This window comes from Mus caroli, unplaced genomic scaffold (assembly GCF_978045245.1).
Source record: "Mus caroli unplaced genomic scaffold, Mus_caroli_1 scaffold_15, whole genome shotgun sequence".
Lineage (NCBI taxonomy): Eukaryota > Metazoa > Chordata > Mammalia > Rodentia > Muridae > Mus > Mus caroli.
This window is the reverse complement of record NW_028227270.1, coordinates 99,292,993-99,315,294: the sequence shown is the minus strand read 5'-3', so window position 1 is coordinate 99,315,294 and position 22,302 is coordinate 99,292,993. Positions and strand designations below refer to the sequence as shown.

Below are 22,302 nucleotides of genomic sequence, written 5' to 3'. Positions count from 1 at the left end.
TATAACTCTTTTAACGTTACTAGGAAAAAAGAATAGTAACATTACTGTAACTCACTGGTCACAGCATAAAGAAGCATTTTCAGTCTGGATGAAAAAAACCCAAGGCTTGTGATTCTGTTTGTGGCCACAAGATGGCAGAAAAGAGCAGTACATTTCACAATACTGCAAAACTAGATTATTCCTTAGCCTGTCCTGCTTTAACTGCACGCTGAAGTGGTCTTCATACAGAGGGACTGCGATGGTGACCTACAAAGTAGTGATTTACAGAAGAAAGAAAGAAGGTCATGAGGTAACGGAGAACGCTAATATCATGAAACATCAAAAATGATTTTTGGACTATCGGGATTATGGAGAGTTGCAGAACCTGGATGGTGCATGGAAGTCCCACTAATATTGGGGGGCTACCTCACGCTTTTAATTCACCTCCAACTCAGCGGTCATGCTGGGACCCACTGACTTTAAATGCAGTTTTGACGCTTGCGGCTGGACTTAGGACCGTGGACATTCAAATCAGTCTTGAAGACGGCTTCTCTGAAGCATACTTTCTCGTGAATTTACACTCAGGTTCCATTTTCGCTTGTACGGTAAATACCCACAACTACGCAGGATAACTGGCCTGTGCTTACGCAGCATACTTTTCAGTCAGGAGGAATGAAAGGTTGGTTGGGATCTGAATACCAGTTAATGCTTAATATAAAGCTTCAGGATACAGTGCACACTCGTAAATAAAAGCTACAGGTTACTGCGCTATTATATTTCAACTGACCGGAGAGGCTAAGCCTGATTGTCCATTAACCCTTAACTTCCAAACGCAAACTGCTTACTGCATCTTTTGGCATTTTACCTTATGCTGTCCAAGGCAAGAGAACCGTCATCAATAACCACGCATGTGCAACAGCTTTTCCAAAGGAAAGAGTGGGTGGCTCTGAAAAGAGCCTTTGGGTTAGGAGTGTGAGTTAAAGGAACTCACTTGGAGCTGGTGTACTTGGTGACGGCCTTGGTGCCCTCCGACACCGCGTGCTTGGCCAGCTCCCCGGGCAGCAGCAGGCGCACGGCCGTCTGGATCTCCCGGGACGTGATGGTCGAGCGCTTGTTGTAATGCGCCAGGCGGGACGCCTCGCCTGCGATGCGCTCGAAGATGTCGTTGACGAACGAGTTCATGATGCCCATGGCCTTGGAGGAGATGCCGGTGTCGGGGTGCACTTGCTTCAGCACCTTGTACACGTACACCGAGTAACTCTCCTTGCGGCTGCGCTTGCGCTTCTTGCCGTCCTTCTTCTGGGCCTTGGTCACGGCCTTCTTGGAGCCCTTCTTCGGGGCGGGAGCGGACTTCGCAGGCTCAGGCATACTGAAAGAATGAAGTGACCTAAACTGGAGAAAGGTAACTAGAAGATACTCACTGTTCTGGCTGCATTTTAAACAAACTTACCGCTATGCGGAACCTGAATCACCATACGTCATGTACTAACAGTCCAATCACAACAAGAGATTTTCAAAACCAGGGTACCATTGGTAGCCAATGTGTAACCAATGAAATCTTTCCGTTTTCGCGTCCAGCCTTGACTATAAATAGTATGCATCTACCCTTCTTACTTCTTAGTGCGGCTGTTACTTTATCTACAGCGGAGTTATGTCTGGACGTGGTAAGCAGGGCGGCAAGGCTCGCGCCAAGGCCAAGACCCGCTCCTCCCGGGCCGGCCTGCAGTTCCCCGTGGGCCGCGTGCACCGGCTGCTCCGCAAGGGCAACTACTCGGAGCGCGTGGGCGCCGGCGCCCCGGTGTACCTGGCGGCCGTGCTGGAGTACCTGACGGCCGAGATCCTGGAGCTGGCGGGCAACGCGGCCCGCGACAACAAGAAGACGCGCATCATCCCGCGCCACCTGCAGCTGGCCATCCGCAACGACGAGGAGCTCAACAAGCTGCTGGGCCGCGTGACCATCGCGCAGGGCGGCGTCCTGCCCAACATCCAGGCCGTGCTGCTGCCCAAGAAGACCGAGAGCCACCACAAGGCCAAGGGGAAGTGAGACCGTTTGTTACAAAACACCACGAATCACCAAAGGCTCTTTTCAGAGCCACTCACTTTCTCCAAAGAGAACTAAACACTACTGGGATAGTGCATTGTGGGAGATACATGTATTGCCTCCTAGTTTTTGAAAATTTCATTTCCCTGGGTAATAGTCAAGGGCTATTTCGACCCCATACCTTAGCTAAGCATATACTGGTTTCTGGAAGGCAGGCACCCAACCTCGGGCCTAGTACATAAAGCAGACACATCTTGAGTTCGAGGCCAGGCTGCTCTGCAGTACGAGTTCCAGGACAGACCGGACTGCAGAATTGTCTTGAAATAAATGTTCCTTTATCAGCACATATGCTGGTAAACAACTAATCACTACAATCAATCCTCACTTGAATCCTGTTTATGTGCATGATTGACAAGTCCTGCCATTTGGCAAAGTCAAAATCAGCTAAGGATGTTAAAGCATTTGGTGGTATTACAGCTAAAAACATCTCTCCCCACTCCATGCACACCTCGTTCGGCAAATTGAATTCCAGGGGGTCAATGTTCTTAGAGCCTCTTTTTAAAGTCACTACCTACCTTTTACACGTCTTTTCATTTAATCTGAAACAGGAAAAAGAAAGAAAAGTGCTTTTAATAAAAGTTACATTGATGTAAAGGAACCTGCGGCGGGAGTTTCTTTTCAATGAGGAAATTGCACACTTGGTTAAGCACATGATCGGACTGAGAAAACAAAAGGACTCACCAGCCAATTAAGTTGATCTGGCAGCCATTTTGACCAATCAGAACTCGGCCGTCTGTATAAATTTTGGTGGTTGACCCTTTCCCTCTATCACTTTGCTTTGGAAGCTTAGGTGTTACCATGGCTCGTACTAAGCAGACGGCTCGCAAGTCCACCGGCGGCAAGGCCCCGCGCAAGCAGCTGGCCACCAAGGCCGCCCGCAAGAGCGCCCCGGCCACCGGCGGCGTGAAGAAGCCTCACCGCTACCGCCCCGGCACCGTGGCGCTGCGCGAGATCCGGCGCTACCAGAAGTCGACCGAGCTGCTGATCCGCAAGCTGCCGTTCCAGCGCCTGGTGCGCGAGATCGCGCAGGACTTCAAGACCGACCTGCGCTTCCAGAGCTCGGCCGTGATGGCTCTGCAGGAGGCCTGTGAGGCCTACCTTGTGGGTCTGTTTGAGGACACCAACCTGTGCGCCATCCACGCCAAGCGTGTCACCATCATGCCCAAGGACATCCAGCTGGCCCGACGCATCCGCGGGGAGAGGGCTTAAAGTTCGTCTTTCTGTGTTTTTCAAAGGCTCTTTTCAGAGCCACCCAAACCTTCACAAAGGTGCTGTTGACTTACAGGCCGATTGGAGTTCCGTTCTTCGAACGGTAGCCAGGTTCTAACAAAGGTTTTCTTACCTGTTTAGCTGAGGGATGCTCTTTAAAGAGTGTCATAAATTGGTAAGTATTCTGCAAAATCCAATATACTTAAGCTGGACATTACATCTAATTATTCCCCAAATGCACTTACTGCTCGGTTCTTAAAGGATTTTTAATTTGCCAGCAATATAAGGCCGGGGGAATCAAATTTATAGGCATGTGAATTCATGGTTTCCTGTCAATTGCTGAAAGCATTTTAACTGCTCAGCTATCCAGTCCCAAGAGAACCTGAGTTAGATTTGTATACCAGAAGTCCCCTGGATAAAAGGTTGGATGGGTGGAGAAATAGGAAGAAAACCATAGGGAAGACATAAAGCCCAGAACAACCCAACGTGCTACAACCAGCTTCTTGGCCTATGAGGGCTGCCTGTAATTCTAACATCCATTTCCTGTTCACCAAAGTTCAGCTTTTGATGGCCCAGTGACCTATGCACCATTCCTGTCGCTTTGCAAGAGTGAGAAGTTCTACTCCCTAGCAATCACGTGTCTTCCCTGTAACGCCAACACAACAGAGGCCGAAATAGATACCAGAGACAAGTTAGCTAACTTATCCCTTGGCTCAGGTTTGGAATCGAAGACTTCAAAAGTGATGAGGTCTATGTGGACCTCTACCCACACTGCGCAACCTATATCACATGCCCGGCACTCACACATTATAACACCCACCACACAGAAAGGCAAAATAAGTTTTAGGTAGAATATCATAATGCTTTCTATTGGAATTAATCCCTAAAACAAAATAAAGCCCTCTTGGGAGGTGACCTTCTGAAAAGGAAGGTAGGCGAGTTTGGAAGCAAGGCCCATGGGTCTACTGCAGATGCAGAGCCTGGCTTTGGATCCAGGCTGTTGACAGAGTGCATCCGATTGTTCCACAGAGAAACACTAAGGTATATAGCACTAACTCCGGAAGGGCTCACAGATTTTGTTTTGTTTTGCTTTTGTTTTTCAGGTTTGCACTGACCAGTCCTCAGTATCTGTCTCACAGTTTTAGGCTTTCATTTAGAATTACGTGAAAACATGAAACACTTTTCACAGTCAGTAGGCAGGCATGGCTACATGTGCATGAATATTCTGTTTCTGACAACACTCCATGTGATGAGAGTGTCACAATAGTGTGGCCATCTTCTAAATACACTTTAAAAGCACACCTTATCTCCTATATAAGAACTTACCTTTACTTGAGTAACGACATATAAAAATTGCTACTCAATGACAGATGCCACACTCTTGGACTATCCTAGTGGGTAGGCAATAATGTCATTTATTAAGACAAGAATCAGTAAAAAGCTGAATTGCTTAGTGATGGATTTAGAATATATATTTAGACTTTTCTTTGTTTTTACACGCAATCTGGAAGTTAAAAGAACATTCACATAAAGGGCTAAGTCTCAGACAAGGAAAGATCTGAAATTCGGTATTATATCAAAGATATTTAAAACTAAGGGAAGAGGCTATCTCTTGTAACTTTTACCTTATTGTCAATATCAAACTTCCTACTTTGCTTTGTTCATCTTAGTTATGAATCTATACTTATAGGCATTCTGTGCTGGATCCCCATACTATTCTTTAATAATAATCCCCTTTAACTCCCAGAGCAGATGTCCCTTTCATAGATTTTATGCTCTTAAATCACCATGCTCCCTGCTCCCTTAAGTCTGTACACTTATTCATCCTTTCTATGTTATTTTCCCACTTCTGTATTCTCCTCACTGGATTGTTTCTTTAGCTTAGACACTATACTTATGGTGACTAAATGTGGAATTGGTTGTTTCTGAAAGAATAATTAGAATTTAAGGGGTAAAACATCAGACCTTTTGCTTGAATTTCCTGAGATAGCAAAACTGTTAGGTGCTATGAATTCCTTTCCAAAATTCAGATTTCATGTATGCTCACATGAGCAGCATCAAGGGTATGTTACCTTACTGTTCTCCAGTGAATGGCAATTCAGAAGAAAGTAAACTACTTCAGAGCATGGATTGTCTGCTTATTAGTATTCTTGTGATTAGGATGACAGCATTCAATACCATCATTATTACTGCGGTCTCATCTAGGGCACATCTTTGTATACATAGCTGCTTGGGGTTCTCACTGTATAGCCCCTGCTGGCCTGGAATTCAGAGATCTGCCTGATTCTATGTCCTGAGCACTAGAATTAGAGATGTAGGGCACGCATGCACAATGTTAACAGCTTATGGGTCGCTAACATAACAGCAAGGTACAACAGCTAACTACAAAGATTGATAACAGGAAAATAAAGCTAAAAACAATGTTTGCTAAATTTTTATTTAAGTATACACCCTCATGAAACGGCAACCTATCACGGACTTTGGATTTCTCAAACTCAGCATTTCCCATTGCCTCAAACAGCAGTTTTTATTTACTCTATACCTGTCTTGTGAAATTTCATTTCGGTGCTATCTACAGCCGCCCTATCATATATATGAATACTGGGTCACTACAGTAAATACAAGTTCTGTTTCTCAGGGTTAGGGTAGCTCATCACACTTTCCCTGCTTTTTAATTCCAGCTTCACTTTATTCCTATGCTGAGTCATAAACAGAGACAGAGTAAGGTTAAGTCAAAAACACAACTAGGCTAATATTGCTTACTTAAAAAAAAAATCTATTATTAGCTACATCTACTGTAAGGGCAGGGTATGCATATGAAAGTCAGAGGAGAATATGTGGGAACCAAAAATTCCTTCCTTCCATGTGGGTTTAGGCTTGAATTCACTTGTTCAGTAAACATGTTTTAATGCCTCCGGGCTCTTTGCTAGGCCACTAGCTGAATTTTAATAAAACACCTATTGAAGAGTGCAGAAAACTGTTTTTTGTTTTGTTTTGTTTTGTTTTTTAGCTACAATGCTCCAGAAACAAACAAACAAACAGCAAAGTACAAAATAGTACTGAGGTCGCCTTCTGCAAGACTCAACCTTGCAGAAACTCCAGACTGGCACCACACAGAGGGCTTGCAAGGCATTCATCCGTGTTCCGTTTGGCATAGCCTGTGGCCCAAGGAAAGAAAGCAGCACTTGTCAAGCAAACCTATAACCTCAAGTTGATCACTGGGCCTGGGGTGGAACCATGAACTCCGCTTCTGACTTTAGACAAGTTCGGTAATTCTATATAAGAAAATGGAACGGCTGTGGTCCTGGGTGACTCAGAAACCCAAGTGTCAATTCTTTTCGAGTACAAAATGTCTCTAAAGAGATATGTTTCCTAAGAACTTTTCGAAACTACGCTGTTCACTTGGCTTTGTGGTGGCTCTCGGTCTTCTTGGGCAGCAGCACGGCCTGGATGTTGGGCAGGACGCCGCCCTGCGCGATGGTCACGCGGCCCAGCAGCTTGTTGAGCTCCTCGTCGTTGCGGATGGCCAGCTGCAGGTGGCGCGGGATGATGCGCGTCTTCTTGTTGTCGCGGGCCGCGTTGCCCGCCAGCTCCAGGATCTCGGCCGTCAGGTACTCCAGCACGGCCGCCAGGTACACCGGGGCGCCGGCGCCCACGCGCTCCGAGTAGTTGCCCTTGCGGAGCAGCCGGTGCACGCGGCCCACGGGGAACTGCAGGCCGGCCCGGGAGGAGCGGGTCTTGGCCTTGGCGCGAGCCTTGCCACTGCGACCGGACAAAACAAACAAAACGCTGTGTACAATAAAAGTGCTGAGGCGGAAGAGTAGCTCACTCTTTGTCATTGACTGAATGGCGCTAAAAATGAAGACGTGGCATTGGCTAAGAGTCTAATATTTTAACCAGTAGAAACACAAATTTGAACAATATGCATTCTGATTGGATACGTGTAATTTTAAACTAACCAATAAACATGTGACTTTCTCTCGTCTCTATTTGCATAACAGCGTTTATATAAGGCGTTCACTTTGCCTTCTCCCTATAGCCAAGTACCTGCTACTGCAGCTTATCTGTGTTGTAACATGCCTGAGCCAACGAAGTCCTCTCCCGCCCCGAAGAAGGGCTCCAAGAAGGCCGTGACCAAGGCCCAGAAGAAGGACGGCAAGAAGCGCAAGCGCAGCCGCAAGGAGAGTTACTCGGTGTACGTGTACAAGGTGCTGAAGCAAGTGCACCCCGACACCGGCATCTCCTCCAAGGCCATGGGCATCATGAACTCGTTCGTCAACGACATCTTCGAGCGCATCGCAGGCGAGGCGTCCCGCCTGGCGCATTACAACAAGCGCTCGACCATCACGTCCCGGGAGATCCAGACGGCCGTGCGCCTGCTGCTGCCCGGGGAGCTGGCCAAGCACGCCGTGTCCGAGGGCACCAAGGCGGTCACCAAGTACACCAGCTCCAAGTGAGTTCCTTTAACTCACACTCCTAACCCAAAGGCTCTTTTCAGAGCCACTAAGCAGTTCTTTGAAAAGGGCTAGCACAGCACAAAGGCTTTTGTCTACTGTACATTCCTCACTTTAAGAAAACACTAATGCAGACCATTTAATTAATCCTCATTAGTCTGCCCTTCTGTTAATCTGTTTTTGATACTTGATTCCTATTTTAATCTCAAACTAGAAGGTTGCCATCACTTCAGTTAACTTTGTAAAAGTGCAGCTGAGTTTGTTCTTATGCGACATGGCACCATACCATTTCTGAGTCGCTCTTGACTTTTTCTTGGCACCAGGTCTCTTCCCTGACCAGTATGGAATTACCATAATCACCCAGACTGGCCTCAAACTATGTATCTTCCTTAATTTCGGTGTCTGTGATTACAGGCCTTTACAACCAGGTTTGACTTTACAAGCCCCTGGTTTTTCCAATAGATTTGCCAGGTAATTCTAAATTATTTGTAGATTTTTAAAAATTGTCTTCTGTTGTACTGTTATTTGATGTGACCTACTTTTTAACTGTGCACTTAAGATTTTATTGGCATGGTGTTTCAAAATGGACTGTAAAGGAGAAACAGCCTCAAAAAGTTTTAAGGTTATTGCCCTTTTTACTATAGGTTTGGGATTCTACCTTCAAGCAGTGGTTTCCCCGCCCCTCTTGGAGGGGGGGGGCGGGGGCTCGAGACAGGGTTTCTCTGTATAGCCCTGGCTATCCTGGAACTCACTTTGTAGACCAGGCTGGCCTCGAACTCAGAAATCTGCCTGCCTCTGTCTCCTGGGTGCTGGGATTAAAGGCGCGTGCCACTAAACCCAGCTTGTTTTGTTTCTTAATCATCCTAGGTAAAGGTTCACTCAAGCATAATAGAAATGTCAAGAAAATGAAAATTATTTCTAAATCCCATCAGTAGACTAGTAAATGATAGAGTGGTAAATTAAATAGTCACATAAAGGTAGATAATTTAATTGTCCTATTTTGCGTTGTATTGCTGTTGTAAACACTATGACCATAAGCAACTTCGGGAAAGGGATCCTTTGGCTTACAAGGCCTTTCTGATTTAGTCCATTGAAGAAAGAGCAGGAACTCAAGCAGGAGCAGAATCAGAAAGCAAACTCATGTCCATCTGCGTTTCTTCCACCTGCCAGGACCACTCTACCCAGGGGTGGCACTGATCCATGTAAGCTTGTCTCAACCACATCAATCATTAATTAAAAAACAAAACAAAACAAAACAAAACCCACAGAATTATCCACAGGTCAATCTAATACATGTGTTTTCTCAATTGAGGGTCCCTCTTCTACCTGATGAGTCTAGGTGTGTCAAATAAACACTAACCAGCACAAATATCAATGAAATTTTAGTACACAGATTTCAAAATGAATTTAAGCTGTTGTAGAGTAAGATCTTAATATGCCTTTCTAACCATTTTCTTTAATTATTATCTCTGATCTTTATAGTATCCTGTGGAACAAATTCTATTTCTTTCCCGGTTTTAAAGTGGAGGAAATTAAATAAGAATGGACTGCACTGAAGTCACAACTTATATGTCCTGTCTTGTATGATTCCAGAGACTCAGCTATGAACTATTTTCCAAAATAATTACACAAACCTTGAAAAGAAAATATGTAATACATTATAAAATGAAACATCTAAAACTGTCAAATTTCAATAAAACTTATTTATTATTTTTACTTTCTGTTTTAAGAGTGAGAGTTGGGCTTTGTAGCCAGACTTGCTTGGAACTCACAAGAGTCGTCCTTCCTCAGCCTGCTGCATGCTGTCCTTGTAGGTACTCCCCACTACAGTTTTGAATGAGTCCGTTTATTAAGTATATAGGAAATCAAAAGCAAAAAGAAAACAGCAATTGAAGAAGCAGACAGACAGTAAAACCTCATCACGTAGAATCTCAGAACATCCAGCAGAGAGCAATTGAGGAAGCATCATTGAGGCAGTCAGCTGGGTTTTATGGAGTCGCTGGCAGAACAGTGTCTCTTCCTGGAAGACTTTAAAGTAAAAAAGCAAAGAGCAACTGTGCAGGTGACACCATCAAATCAGTTGCTTGCAACATGAAGCAGGAACCACCTGGGGAAGGGACAGTTAGCTGAGTTCCCTGTTGAGTTTTCCTCCGTGGCTGAGTTTCCTATAACTGGAGGACTAGCATTTTTTTTTCCTTTTTAAATCATGCGATAAACGAATGTCATATCTTAAAAATCGTTCACCTTCTTTTTTGTTTGCTTGGGTTTTTTTTTTTTTAAGATTTTATTTATTTTATGTTTATGAGTACACTGTAGCTATCTTCAGACACACCAGAAGAGGTCATCAGATCCGGTTACAAATGGTTGTGAGCACCATGTTTGTTGACCGGATTTGAACTCAGGACCTCTGGAAGAGCAATCAATACTCTTATCCACTGAGCCATCTCCCTAGCACATGGTTTACCTTCTAAGGACACAATGTTTTATGCTTGGGCAATATTCTGTTCCATCCTTTCCATGCAACATTAGGGGAGTGCCAGCTAATCCTTAAAGCAGGGGGGGTGGCTTGTAAGAGACTGATTCTTTGGGGGGTATGGGGCAGGACGTTGGGGATGGAGGTTGGAAGGTGGAGGGTGTTTAAGACAGGGTTTCTCTGTGTAGCCCTGGTTGCCCTGGAACTCACTCTGTAGACTAGGCTGGCCTGGAATTCAGAGATTTGCCTGTCTCTGCTTCTCTAGTGGTGGGATTAAACGAGTGTGTTGCCACCAACCGTCTGTAAGAGACTTTGAGACTAGCATACTTGAGACAGAACTGGTTGGGGAGTAGTACAACCAACCCTCCTGACTCTCAGAGAGAACTTTTTGGTGAACTCAGCATACGGCAGTTTACCTATATAGTGCACATGATCTCATTGTTCAATGATTATATCAACGACATAAGCTAATGGTAGCTTAACAGGAGAAAAAATTTATTACGTGAAGGAAAAATAAATGCCCCAAACTTTCGAGAGATCTGGAAAGTTATGCTCGTTCTCAGTGGCGGAGGGAGGCAGGCACACTAGTGGAGGGTAAGTTAGATGCTTGCGGTGATCTCCGAGGATGCTCATGATGACAGTTGCTTCTGGGTAGTTTGTCTTTGGTAATTGAGAGATTCAGATCAAGCACCTCCATGAATTTGTTGTTTCTGAGACACCCTCAGTTTTCAGATATTAAATATATAAAAAGATGAGTATTTCCACTGGTGTGGGAGCAACAGTGGCACATTGATGTTATAAAGGATTTGCCAATAAACTTCCTTAGGAAACACCAAGCTACCCTCTATCATGCCTCACAAGGAAGCTCTTTAGTGTAGGGAGCAAAGGAAAACAGGCAATGAGTGCAGCAAAACCTGCTCTTCTGGTCCATGTGCGAATGTTGATAGTGTGTGCCGAAAATGTCCATGCATTATTTGACCCAGGAACATAAAAGACAGGTTGAAAAAGTTGATTACATAAGAAATTCAAGATGAGTTTGAATGGTACGTTGCTCTTTTAAATGCAGGTTAGATAAACAGGCGAGGTTAACAGTCTGAAAAGGGACCTCGAAGCGTATTGTTAACTATGGCTGTGATTTCCAACAAAAGTTCCAGTCTCTTAGGATGTAAGAGGTAGTTTCAGGATATTATGTGATCACAGAATAGAAGAGGCGGTTATTTTGGGGTTCTTTCAACAATGCAAACTCTCTGTTTGGCTGCCTTTTCTAGTCTGCAGCTCCCACCTGAGTCATCCTTTGCAATTTCATTGCAAATTTAGATGGGACAGAATGGGCTCGTGAAAAACAGGCAACTTTGCTATTTAACAAAACTGAAAAATATATTAGGGTGTATTATAAAGAATTTATATGCTAAATATAGTTAAGAGTAGGAAGAGATGGGAAATGTGATATGGCAAAGAATGTGAAATATTGATACCATACAAATTCTGGTGTCTACAGCCCAAAGGATTCAAAGAATTGAGGGTTGGAGTAACTAAGAAAGAAAAGGTGTTGTTAACAGGAGGTCAAAGTGGCAGGCTATAGCCTTTTAAAAATTATCTCTTTTATTATGTTTTTTTGTTTGTTTTGGGTTTTTTTGGTTTTGTTTTGTTTTGTTTTATTTTTTTTTGGCTACATGTATGTCTATATACCACATGTATGCCTTTTACCCAGATAGGCCAGAAAATAGCATCAAGTCCTCTGTGAGTAGCTACCAACACTTGTGAACTGCCATGGGTGCTACATGTAGAAAAAACGAAGCAGGTAAGCAGAGAGACTATCCAAACAGGATGAGACTGCTTTATTGGAACAGTGATATATATATATATATATATATATATATATATATATATATATACATACATACATATATACATACTCTATAAGTGGGTGTTTTAGAAAACTGTGATTAATGCACATGCCTCGTTAATTACAGTTCGGATCAATCTATAGAAGAGACAGTTCGGTGGGCAGCTAATCCTGAAGGAATAGGATGGGCAGTAAGAGTTTGTTCTCAGTGTGGAGAAGAGGTGCTGCTCGCTCACATTTCCGTTCTCATCTGTTGATGAAGGGAACAGACCTTTCTCACTGAATAGAAGAGATGCTTTATTCTTAGCTGAATAACTTGGCTTTTTTAGGGATTTTCTTCAAATTTAGATAACTGTGGCACTTTTGCTTTCTGAGAACAGGAAGGAAATGGAGTTTTGGAAGCAGTCAATTGCTAACCTCCTGCCCCCATCCCTGCTCCTGCATCCAGGGACTTCTGATCTATCCCAAGCCAGGCCATACAAGGAGAACACCTCATTTATGACAGAAAAAGAGTGTGTCACTCTACCACACAGTCTTGAAGAGAGAATTACTGCTCTAGCACCCCAGTCCCTTCTGGGAAATAAGAGGCTAGAAATACCTGCTTGTCTGATAAGAGATCATAAGACCCTGATTCTGGAGAAGCCCTGTCTTATGCCTGGAAAAAGGAAACTATACTGAGAAGCAGAAAGGAGTATGAACTGAAAGTCCTGGATGGCTTTTCCCATTAGTCCATACCCATACCTTTTGTGTCTAATTCCATTACTACACAGTTGTCCATTACACAAATTCAGAAAAGAAAAAAAAAAAAAAAGAATGTTTTGCCTTAGTCTTTTACTATGGAAGGCTGTATGTCACATAAATGTTTCATCCCAAGTCTGTTTTAAAATTGTTTTATTAATGAGATCAAGAAACTTGATCAGAAACCTTAGCTTCCCAGTAACAAGCCCAGGGCCAAACATATTAGAAAGAAGGCCCACGTTAAACAGTGCCCTGAACATGGCAGGGCCATTGAGCAAACAAACTTTCTGTCTGCTCTGATCTATACTAAACTTGGAGTTGTGCTGTTTCAGAAATAATATGCCTTCCTATGAAAAGGCTGATGGGAGATATATAACGCAATGATATTGTGAAGATTATTTTAAGTACACCACTGTTGATCCCTCGCCCCCATCCCTCAACAATTGTTACCTAGGGTCATCTTGCCCACCAGAATTATGCTTTTTTTCAAGAAGTGCACAGGGCTTTGTGGCAGGACAGGACTTAAAAGAGACTGTGATTCTGCCCAGTCCCCTTGAGCTGTCTCTTAGAGGCCTGTTCTTTGTTATGGAAATTACCTAATGGCTGTTGAAAATCATTGTTGTCTCTGTTGTCATGGAAACAGAGCCTAAGGGACTGTCAATCCTGGTTAACAATTACCTCTTAGCATCCTAAATTTGCTTATCTCTATGTGACCTGGTTAGTACAATACCTTTCTTTGGGGTATTTGGGAGGCAAAGTTCCCTTATCTAAATTCTATCTTGGGTGACTTAACGTCTCTTAAACAAATCTATTATTAACAGATCCTTTCTAACACCACTTCTATAGCTTTGAATCTCTTCTACATCAGTATGGCAACTACAGGATCAAAAGGGAGCAGCTCAAAGCTCCTCACTGAGAGCCAGTGCTTAGGATGTGCATGCAGACGAATCAGCACATGGCTCCCTCAAGGACTGCTGGCAAAGATTTTGAGATTGATGATGACAATTTGTTTTGGCAAACAATAAATAAGGGTATAGCCATTTTGTTTCAAAGCAAATCCATTAGTAAATCCTTTCTAACATCAATTCTATTATTTCAAGCTTCTGCCTGAGCACCATCTCCACTTCTGCAGGAACTGTTAAGGGAACAATCATGAGTATTGGCCATGACCTTTAAGATGAGGGACAACACCAACCACTACTTTCCCTCTCCATAATATAAATCTTCTCTGATTAAGTAACGAAATAATACAATACGAGTTCTAAATGTTTAAATGATTTTAGAATTTTGAAAAAACGTAGCAGAAATCACAATGCTTAAAACATTTTTTTTGATGCAGTTGAAGGATGATTCTGTAAGACCCCCAACTCGGTCAGTGGTACTTACTTCGAGTTGCCCCCTGTGAGATACCATGATGCAGACGGATGCAAAAGCAAGAGGGTTATTTTCCCTAGCGTGGGGTCAACTCTCAATTAGTCCCTCAAGGTGAGTGACTAGAAGGTGACCCTGAATGGCTATTACAAGCAGCTTTTATACTTTTTAGGGGCACAGGTTACATCAGTAAGGTTACAGGTCAAACTTATTGGCTAAGCATATTGGCTAGCAAGCATGACACATATTTGAACGCTACCTGGGACGTTCCAGAGGACCAGGTGACTATCAGTCAGTAAATTGTGTTTTTTCTGAGATTTTTTTTTTCTTTTTTTACTCAAGAATGTTCCTGTGGGTGAAGAATGAATCTTGGCCTATCCTTGACCCCAGGCAGGAGGGGGGAAGCTGTTCGAGGATGTGGGACTGGAAAAAGCCTTTAGGGTCCTTCAATTCAGCAAGTTAGGACACTTGTCCTTTCAGAGGACCAGGCTCAGTTCCCAGCAACCATATGTGTGTGGCTCCTTACTCCAGTGTCAGGGAATCTAACACCCTCTTCTGACCTGTTTGAAATGTATAATAGATACTCATGGTACCGAGAGAACCTGGGGCAGCATGAGCTTTAATATGCAGTCATAGGTAGCCACAGTTCCCTTCTGCCAAAGGTAAGGTAAATGACCCCTTTCGGATCAGTGTGACAAGTTCCTGAGGAATGCTAGTTTTTTATCTAACCAATAAAAATTCTCTTATAGTTCAGGTTGAGCTCATTACTAGATATATGAACTGGCTTTTGGAACTTTAAGTAATGGATATTGTTTTTTTTAAATATACACACCAATGTATTTTTAAATGCCTTGGGTTATAATTTTCTTAGTTCTGTTAATATAAAAAAGTTCAAGAAATAGCTACTTCATTGAATGTGGAATTTGGAGCAACAAAAGCTACATGCTGGGGGCCACAGCCACTCATATGTGGCTCCATAACAAAGAATCTCTTACCCCTGTAGTGAAAAGTTGCTTTTTTGGTCAACAATACCAGTTCTCACAATTAAAGTATTTAGATTTTCGAGTATGGCCAGAAAAACATACTTAATAATAGGAAAAGATTCCACTAGCATGTTTTGGTTAAATATATGAGCTTTCTTAAACTATATGCTTAAATAGTTATGATAGAATATTAAGTGTACATTATCACTTTTAATTCTTTTCTCCACACCAGTTTAAACTGTTTCACTGTAAGGTCCCTCTGCCAATAAATATCGATTAAATTAAAGAATAAAATTTTACACAGTGTTACTGGTAATACTTAGCCTAGGTCTGTCAAGAGAAACTAAATGTACATTTTAAAATCTAAGTTATGAATAATAGGTTTTCTGCCAATAAAATATGGGCCAGATTAGATAGAATTAAAAATAAAGACAGGTTTATTAGACACTGCCCCCAAGCAGGTTCACAGAACCCAAGGAACAGGGCCAAGAAAATCATATACCCAGGCCAAGGCAAGGGGGTTTTATAGGTCTTAGGTGAGGGACGATGACTGAGTGTCAGTTAGGGGCTGGGATTGTGCTCATATATGGTCAAAAGCTGAGCCCCTAAACAGGCACACTTGAGTAGATAATGACATGTTATCTATAAGTTTTCTCCCTGCGGGCAGGGTTGATGGAAAGAAAGCAGATGGGGGTTTCCCAGCTTGTGCAGGGAACAGAAGCAGGTTTTCCAACCAAACATCCCAACCTCTTTGGTTATAGGGACACTGATTCAGATCTGGCTACTTCCTGCAGAAGAGGGACAGCATGGGGTAGTTAGTGCTAGGAGAAAAACTAGACAGATGAGGACCCCCAGCCATGAGTGGGGCTAGCCACATGAAGAGTAAAGACTGCCAGAAAGAGTGGAACAGGGATGTGCACTGACTGTATTTCCTTCAGACAATTTGTAGAGTGACTCGATATTAGTTTCTAACAGATCGTATTCATTGATAGAGTAACAGCAATCGTCTCCCAAGAACATGCAGGTGCTCCACTGTCTGCTGTGACGAGGTCTAACGCTCTCCCATTCTACATGGGCACCTGGGCCATCAAAGTGATCTGACACTGGAGGGAGACTGATGACATCATTGAGTTGTCGATGGCCCTTGGGAGACACCCCTTTGATCCCAACCACCAAATATCCCATGGTGCACACTTCTGCCAAAGAATAAGGCAGTTATTTAAGTTATTTACAAAAGCCATCCATCTTTTGCCTGTGTGGCCCCTTTGTCAAGGAATTTGTTTCTTTCCTCCATCTGGTACTGAGGTTTGTAGGAGGACGTAAGGAAGAGGATGTGGCCCTTGGGTCTGGAGGATCTGGAAGCCAAACCCCAGGTACCTGAGTTAGACCTGTAATTACCCAGAGCCACAGGGACTGTGGAAGTGACCCTGGCAGTGAATTATTATGGCCACCTCTACCAGGAGTTGGCGGGCCTCTAAGAGCCGGGCTATAAGGACACCAAGGCACAACAGGGGTTCCCTTGGGAGTCAGGAAACCCCTTTCCTTCCCTAGGATAGAGTGCCGATGAGCTATTAGGAGGATGTACTTCAAATCCGTGTAGATGTTCGCATGTTGTCCTTTGGCAATATGGAGTGAGCTGGTTAGAGCCTCTTGTGAAAAGGTTCCCATTGGGAGGTGGTTTGTTGCAACCAGTTCAGCTGAGGTGATAACCACAAAAGCTGGCTGTGGGGTTCCTGAGTTATCTAAAAGGGAACTTCCATCCACAAAAAAGATGTGGGGAGTGGAATTGGAAGAGAATGGAATAGAAGTATGACCAGGTTTAGAGTAGGTCTAGGGGCCAGAGTGGCTTGGCAGTTTTCCAGGAATAACAGATGAAAGGCCTGGACCCATGAGGGTCCCAGGAGAGAGAGAGAGAGAGAGAGAGAGAGAGAGAGAGAGAGAGAGAGAGAGAGAGAGAGAGACTCAAGGGATGGATAGGTGTTGGTGGAGTATAAAGTAACAGGCTGGAGCATGGAGATTTTGAGAGCCTCTTGGAAGAGTTCAGGCACTATTGCTAGAGCCCGCAGAAATGGTTGCCGCCCGCACACAGTAGGACCCATTTGTTTACACAGAAAAGCGACAGGTGGGAGGGCATAACAGGTTGGGCCAGGACACCTGTTGCTACCCCCAGCCTCTCATCAATAAAGAGGTAGTAGGGCCAAGAAGACTCTGAAAGAGCTATATAGCCACATGAGTGAGAGTCCTTGGCCACTTGGTATTGTGGCTTAGCCATAATAGTAACACTGGGGATTCAATGTCTGAAGAACCCCACCAGGTCACAAAAAATGAAAGAATCTGACCACAACAATTGGGGGCTGTAGGTCCCTCAGATGCCACACACAGTTGGAGATGAGGGTCTTAGAGCCCTGGCTAAGTTGAATTCCCAAGTATAGTATGGCAGAAGAGCACAGTTGAGCTTTAGACGCGAGATGCGGTGTCTTAGGGTTTCTGCTGCTGTGACCAAAACACAAGTTGGGGAAAAGGGGGTTTATTTGGCTTACACATCCAGATCACAGTCCATCATTGGAGGAAGTCAGGACAGGAACTCAAGCAGGGCTGAGGGCAGGAGCTGATGAAGAAGCCATGGAGGGGTGCTGCTTACTGGCTTGCTTCTCATGGGTCGCTAGGCCTGCCTTCTTATAGAACCCAGGACTACCAGCCCAGGGATGACACCACATAGAATGGGCTGGGCCCTCCCCAACTGATCACTAATTGAGAAAATGCCTTACAGCTCTATCCTATGGAGGCATTTTCTCAACTGAAGCCACTTCCTTTCTGATGACTCTAGCTTGTGTCAAGCTGGCACAAAACCAACTTGACTCACAAGCACAGCAATCGTCCACTAGATGGGTCTAGCCTGCTTGCTGCCTGGCACACATCTGAGCTATGTGAGAGTGAGAGTGGAGGCCTGGATGACATAAAGGTCGTGCCATGTTAATGACTGGCGAAGCGACCAGAACGCCTTAACACTGATAGACCGGTTAACGGAGCAGGACCCTAGGGGTTTTTCAATCTGGGGAGATCTTGGAGGGGAAAAGGAACGTGAGTTCAACAACACCCTCAACTCCAACTACTTCCTGGACAGGGCAGAAGGAAGCACAGGTTTTGTGGGACCCTGTATAAGAGGCTGCAGGGGAGGATCCCGGGGTAGTAGGCCAGTGTGGATGGGGCCAGGGTGTGGGTGTCAGCAGCGAAGAAGAGGCAGGAAGCAGAGAAGGCAAGGAGGGTGGAAGTGGATAAAGGGGAAAGGGTTAACCTTTAAGTGGAACCTGTAAAGAAGGAGGAGGAGCAGGGAGGAGGGGAAGAAGGTGGGTAAGGTGGGGGAGGCTAATCGCGCATGGCCTTTATCCCAGAGGGGAAGACAGACGGCATTGGTATAGGCAAGAAGACTTTTCAGTAAGCGGAGTATGTGATTTTTGGGGGGGGGGGGGGTGGTGGGGCTGGGATTGGGGAAGGATTAGGTGAAATAGGAGAAAGGCCTGGGTACAGAGAAGGCTGTCCACTAGACAAAGCACTTAGTTTGTAGGAAGGGGAGGGGTAGACACAGCTCAGAGAAGGGGTGGAGACCCAGTGATTCAGGGGATGGTTGCTCGAGGTCTGAGTCCCCGTATGTCTGAAGATGCTGCAACCTTGGCCAGTGAGACCTGAGCTATCGAGCACTACAGACGGAGGGACAAGAATTCAGTTCCCCCAAAACATGAACAAAAGGGAGTCCAGACCATTCTTACACCATCAGAAAATTTCAAGATCATGAAGGATGTTATAGTCAAGAGTGCCCTCTAGTGGCCATCCAGACGGGTCAGCGTGTACTGAGGGCAGACCAAAGAACAAAGGAAAGTTAGGCATTTTGGATTCCAACCCACTTTGGATAAATTTTGAAGTAGGCACCCCAAGGGCGACTGAGATAGTGTTTAGACTCTGTCTTGCCCTTTTCCAAGCCTGGGTTGTTTGCCAGAAACTCTTAGGCGAGGGTGATGACATGTTAGCCTGAAGTTTTCTCCAAGCATATGGGGTTGAGGGAAGGAGAGCAGACAGGGTTTCCCAGTTTGTGTGGTGTGAGCAGGGGTCCAACCAAACTGTGAACTGAAACCGGCTTATAGGTTTCTATAAACTCTTATAAACATATTAAAATGGCCTTTTGGAGGTTTGAACTAAAACAAAAATTGAAATGCGGTTACAATAGAGAAGGAATACAAGGTAATTCAGAGCACGGTTTGCACGTTGGAAAGTGTGTACTGAGCACCAAAGCGCCTTAGCAGTCGCCTGCAGTGTCCTCTCTGGACGGGGTTACGGATTGTTAGGGGGCCGCCTGGCTTTCTGTATTTTGTACAATCAGTGTATTGATTGTGCGCCCGATTCTCCAAACTCTTAAAAGGGAGTGAGGAGCTAGTTGCCTTAGAAAGCACGGACAGGGAAACAAAAGGCGCCCTTTTTCATTTTTGTAAGTCTTCCCCTCCCCCACGGCTGCGGACGCAACTTCCCGCCTCCTCCTGCCGGTTGGTTCTCATTTCGGTCCGCCCACTGCAGTATAAAAGGCGGCGCTCAGGCTCCCTGTCAGCATTTCTGCTCTGAGCTGTCTTGAGTGCAGTCATGTCTGGCAGAGGTAAGGGCGGTAAAGGGCTGGGTAAAGGCGGCGCCAAGCGCCACCGCAAAGTGCTGCGCGACAACATCCAGGGCATCACCAAGCCCGCCATCCGCCGCCTGGCCCGGCGCGGAGGAGTGAAGCGCATCTCCGGCCTCATCTACGAGGAGACCCGCGGTGTGCTGAAGGTGTTCCTGGAGAACGTGATCCGCGACGCCGTCACCTACACGGAGCACGCCAAGCGCAAGACCGTCACCGCCATGGACGTGGTCTACGCGCTCAAGCGCCAGGGCCGCACACTCTACGGATTCGGAGGCTAAGCTCTTCGTTTACACTAGATTTCCCTAAAGGTCCTTTTCAGGACCACCACATCTTTTATAAATGAGCTGACGCTTGTTAACCAAGAGCTGGAGTGAAAACAGGTTATCCAATCAGAACGAATATGTATGTACTTAGTTTGCATGTGGAACAATGCTAGGAATGCTGTATAGTCCTGTCAAGTGGTTGAGTTCACTTGGTGTTCTCTAGGCAGTTTTATTATACTTCATTGCCCATTTTTCTGCTTCCACCTCTTTAGAGGATGCTTCCCTACTCAAGTCATTTCATACCTTTGCGACAGACCACTAATTAAGTTCAGGATTTGTACATTCAGTTGTGTAGAATGAGGTTGATCTAGCTTTGTAAACTATGCTGTCTCGGATGCAATAAAATTCTGAATAAAACTGCCAATTTGCGGGGGGGGGGGGGAGGTGTGGATTTCTGAATTGAGTTTTTATAAGCCATAAAAGATTAAATAATTAGTAAATCATAAAATGGCCAAGAGTCAACAGTTAATGAAGGTACACTGTTACTACGTTTACACTTCCACAGAAATGTCAATAGAAACAATTAGATTAACTTGTCCAATTTAGTCTGTTCCACATGGGAGAGAGCATGTGAGATTTTTTTTTTCTGAGATTGTGTGGTTTTGCTTAATACACATTCTAATTCCATGTATTTTCCTGCATGTTTTATGACTTCATTTTTCTTTAGAGCTGAGTAATATTTATGTATGTTTGCTTGTTAACAAATTTTTCATTATCCATTTCTCTGTCTATGGGCAACTAGGTTGATTCCAATTCTTTGTTATTGTGAATAAAGCAGTAATTAGCATTGAGGTAAAAGAATATCTTTATGGGAGCCGGGCGTGGTGGCGCACGCCTTTAATCCCAGCACTCGGGAGGCAGAGGCAGGCGGATTTCTGAGTTCGAGGCCAGCCTGGTCTACAAAGTGAGCTCCAGGACAGCCAGGGTTACACAGAGAAACCCTGTCTCGAAAAAAAAAAAAAAAAAAAAGAATATCTTTATGGTAAGTATGGAGTTCTTTGAATATATGCTCAGGTTTAAAATAACTTTGTCATATTGGAGTTCTATTTTTAATTTTTTGAGAATATCCGAACTGATTTCCACAGTGGCTGTATTGATTTGTACTCCACCCCGCACCTCAATACCAGTGAATCAGAGTTCCCTCCACATCCTTGCCAACATTTGTTGATGGTTTTCATCCTAACTGAAGTGGTATCTCAAAGTAGTTTTAATTTGCATATCCCTGATGTCTTGGATTATTGTTGAGCACTTAACAGTCACTGGCCACTTGCCTTTGTTTTGAAAACTATTGATTCAAGTTATGTGCTGATCGGCAGCTTCATTTTTCTAGCATTCGCTTCCTGAGTTCTTTGTAAATCCTGGACATAGTCTCCAGTCTTAAACAGAGCTAGCCTAGATTTGATCCCATTTTGTAGGTTGTCCATTTGCTGTTCTGATTGTTTGCTTTGCAGTAGAGAAACTTCATGTTATACCATCTGTTGAAACTTGACCTTAGATCCTGTGCTGTTTGTATTCTATTTAAAAAATTTTCCCTACCACAGTATCTTCAAGGGCATTAGTGTGTTCTTCTAAGTTTAAATGTTTCAGGACTTTGACCCATTTTGCACTGAGTTTTGCACAAGATGAAAGATACAAATTCATTTCTAGTCTTCCACAGTCAGAAATCCAGCTCTACCAGCAATGTTGGCCAGGCTTTCCCCAAAGCATGTTTTTCCCACTTTAGAACAAAAATTAGGTAGGTATAGCTTTGCTTTTTTATTTCTAGGTCCTCTATTCTATTCCATTGGATTCTCTACGTGTCTATTTTTTATTCCAGCACCAGGCTGTCTCTATCACTATAGCTCTATATACAACTTGAGGGAAGGCGATGACACTAGCGTTCTTCTTACTCATTACAATTGCTTTGGCGATTTTTTGTTTCATATGGATTTTTGCATTATTTTTTCTAAGCCTGTAAAATGTGACATGGACAATTTCATAGGTATTACATTAATTCTGTATATTAATTGTAAATATTTTTACAGTATTATTTCTGTTTAAAATGTTTTTTCACTTTCTGCTATCTTCTGTTATATTTTAAGTGAGAAAGTTACAGACCATCATAATTATACATATAAGGCCAAATTAAAGGTTTATTTTTTTATTTTTTTTTAAGATTTATT

General features: G+C 44.0%; 6 protein-coding genes across 6 annotated transcripts; 4 read left to right on the top strand and 2 right to left on the bottom strand.

The window, feature by feature from the left end:
* Positions 1 to 938: 938 nt before the first annotated feature.
* On the bottom strand, positions 939 to 1,377 carry LOC110308657 (histone H2B type 1-C/E/F/G/I). Its single transcript, XM_021181079.3, has one exon. It carries the CDS (start codon positions 1,345 to 1,347, stop codon positions 967 to 969), a length of 381 nt encoding a protein of 126 aa, XP_021036738.1. The 5' UTR covers positions 1,348 to 1,377; the 3' UTR covers positions 939 to 966.
* A 236-nt stretch (positions 1,378 to 1,613) lies between these two features.
* Positions 1,614 to 2,069, top strand: LOC110308656 (histone H2A type 1-B). Its single transcript, XM_021181077.3, has one exon. It carries the CDS (start codon positions 1,631 to 1,633, stop codon positions 2,021 to 2,023), a length of 393 nt encoding a protein of 130 aa, XP_021036736.2. The 5' UTR covers positions 1,614 to 1,630; the 3' UTR covers positions 2,024 to 2,069.
* A 797-nt stretch (positions 2,070 to 2,866) lies between these two features.
* Positions 2,867 to 3,311, top strand: LOC110308654 (histone H3.1). The gene has a single exon (XM_085831258.1). It carries the CDS (start codon positions 2,879 to 2,881, stop codon positions 3,287 to 3,289), a length of 411 nt encoding a protein of 136 aa, XP_085687384.1. The 5' UTR covers positions 2,867 to 2,878; the 3' UTR covers positions 3,290 to 3,311.
* A 3,376-nt stretch (positions 3,312 to 6,687) lies between these two features.
* LOC110308462 (histone H2A type 1-H-like) lies at positions 6,688 to 7,128 on the bottom strand. The gene has a single exon (XM_021180925.1). It carries the CDS (start codon positions 7,126 to 7,128, stop codon positions 6,688 to 6,690), a length of 441 nt encoding a protein of 146 aa, XP_021036584.1.
* Positions 7,129 to 7,340: 212 nt separating this feature from the next.
* LOC110308660 (histone H2B type 1-M) lies at positions 7,341 to 9,298 on the top strand. Its single transcript, XM_085831257.1, has 2 exons — positions 7,341 to 7,742; positions 9,226 to 9,298. The coding sequence occupies exons 1-2, from the start codon at positions 7,366 to 7,368 to the stop codon at positions 9,281 to 9,283; spliced, it is 435 nt and encodes a 144-aa protein (XP_085687383.1). The 5' UTR covers positions 7,341 to 7,365; the 3' UTR covers positions 9,284 to 9,298.
* Positions 9,299 to 19,763: 10,465 nt separating this feature from the next.
* On the top strand, positions 19,764 to 20,142 carry LOC147001064 (histone H4). Its single transcript, XM_085831265.1, has one exon. The coding sequence runs from the start codon at positions 19,784 to 19,786 to the stop codon at positions 20,093 to 20,095; it is 312 nt and encodes a 103-aa protein (XP_085687391.1). The 5' UTR covers positions 19,764 to 19,783; the 3' UTR covers positions 20,096 to 20,142.
* The last annotated feature ends 2,160 nt before the right edge of the window (positions 20,143 to 22,302 follow it).

What these genes read in the sequence shown, in the direction of transcription:
- LOC110308657 (XM_021181079.3), bottom strand. Translation starts at nt 1,347, where the DNA reads ATGCCTGAGCCTGCGAAGTCCGCTCCCGCCCCGAAGAAGGGCTCCAAG.
- LOC110308656 (XM_021181077.3), top strand. Translation starts at nt 1,631, where the DNA reads ATGTCTGGACGTGGTAAGCAGGGCGGCAAGGCTCGCGCCAAGGCCAAG.
- LOC110308654 (XM_085831258.1), top strand. Translation starts at nt 2,879, where the DNA reads ATGGCTCGTACTAAGCAGACGGCTCGCAAGTCCACCGGCGGCAAGGCC.
- LOC110308462 (XM_021180925.1), bottom strand. Translation starts at nt 7,128, where the DNA reads ATGACAAAGAGTGAGCTACTCTTCCGCCTCAGCACTTTTATTGTACAC.
- LOC110308660 (XM_085831257.1), top strand. Translation starts at nt 7,366, where the DNA reads ATGCCTGAGCCAACGAAGTCCTCTCCCGCCCCGAAGAAGGGCTCCAAG. An exon ending in ACCAAGTACACCAGCTCCAA is followed by an intron (nt 7,743 to 9,225) that starts GTGAGTTCCTTT and finishes TGATCTTTATAG; the next exon opens with TATCCTGTGGAACAAATTCT.
- LOC147001064 (XM_085831265.1), top strand. Translation starts at nt 19,784, where the DNA reads ATGTCTGGCAGAGGTAAGGGCGGTAAAGGGCTGGGTAAAGGCGGCGCC.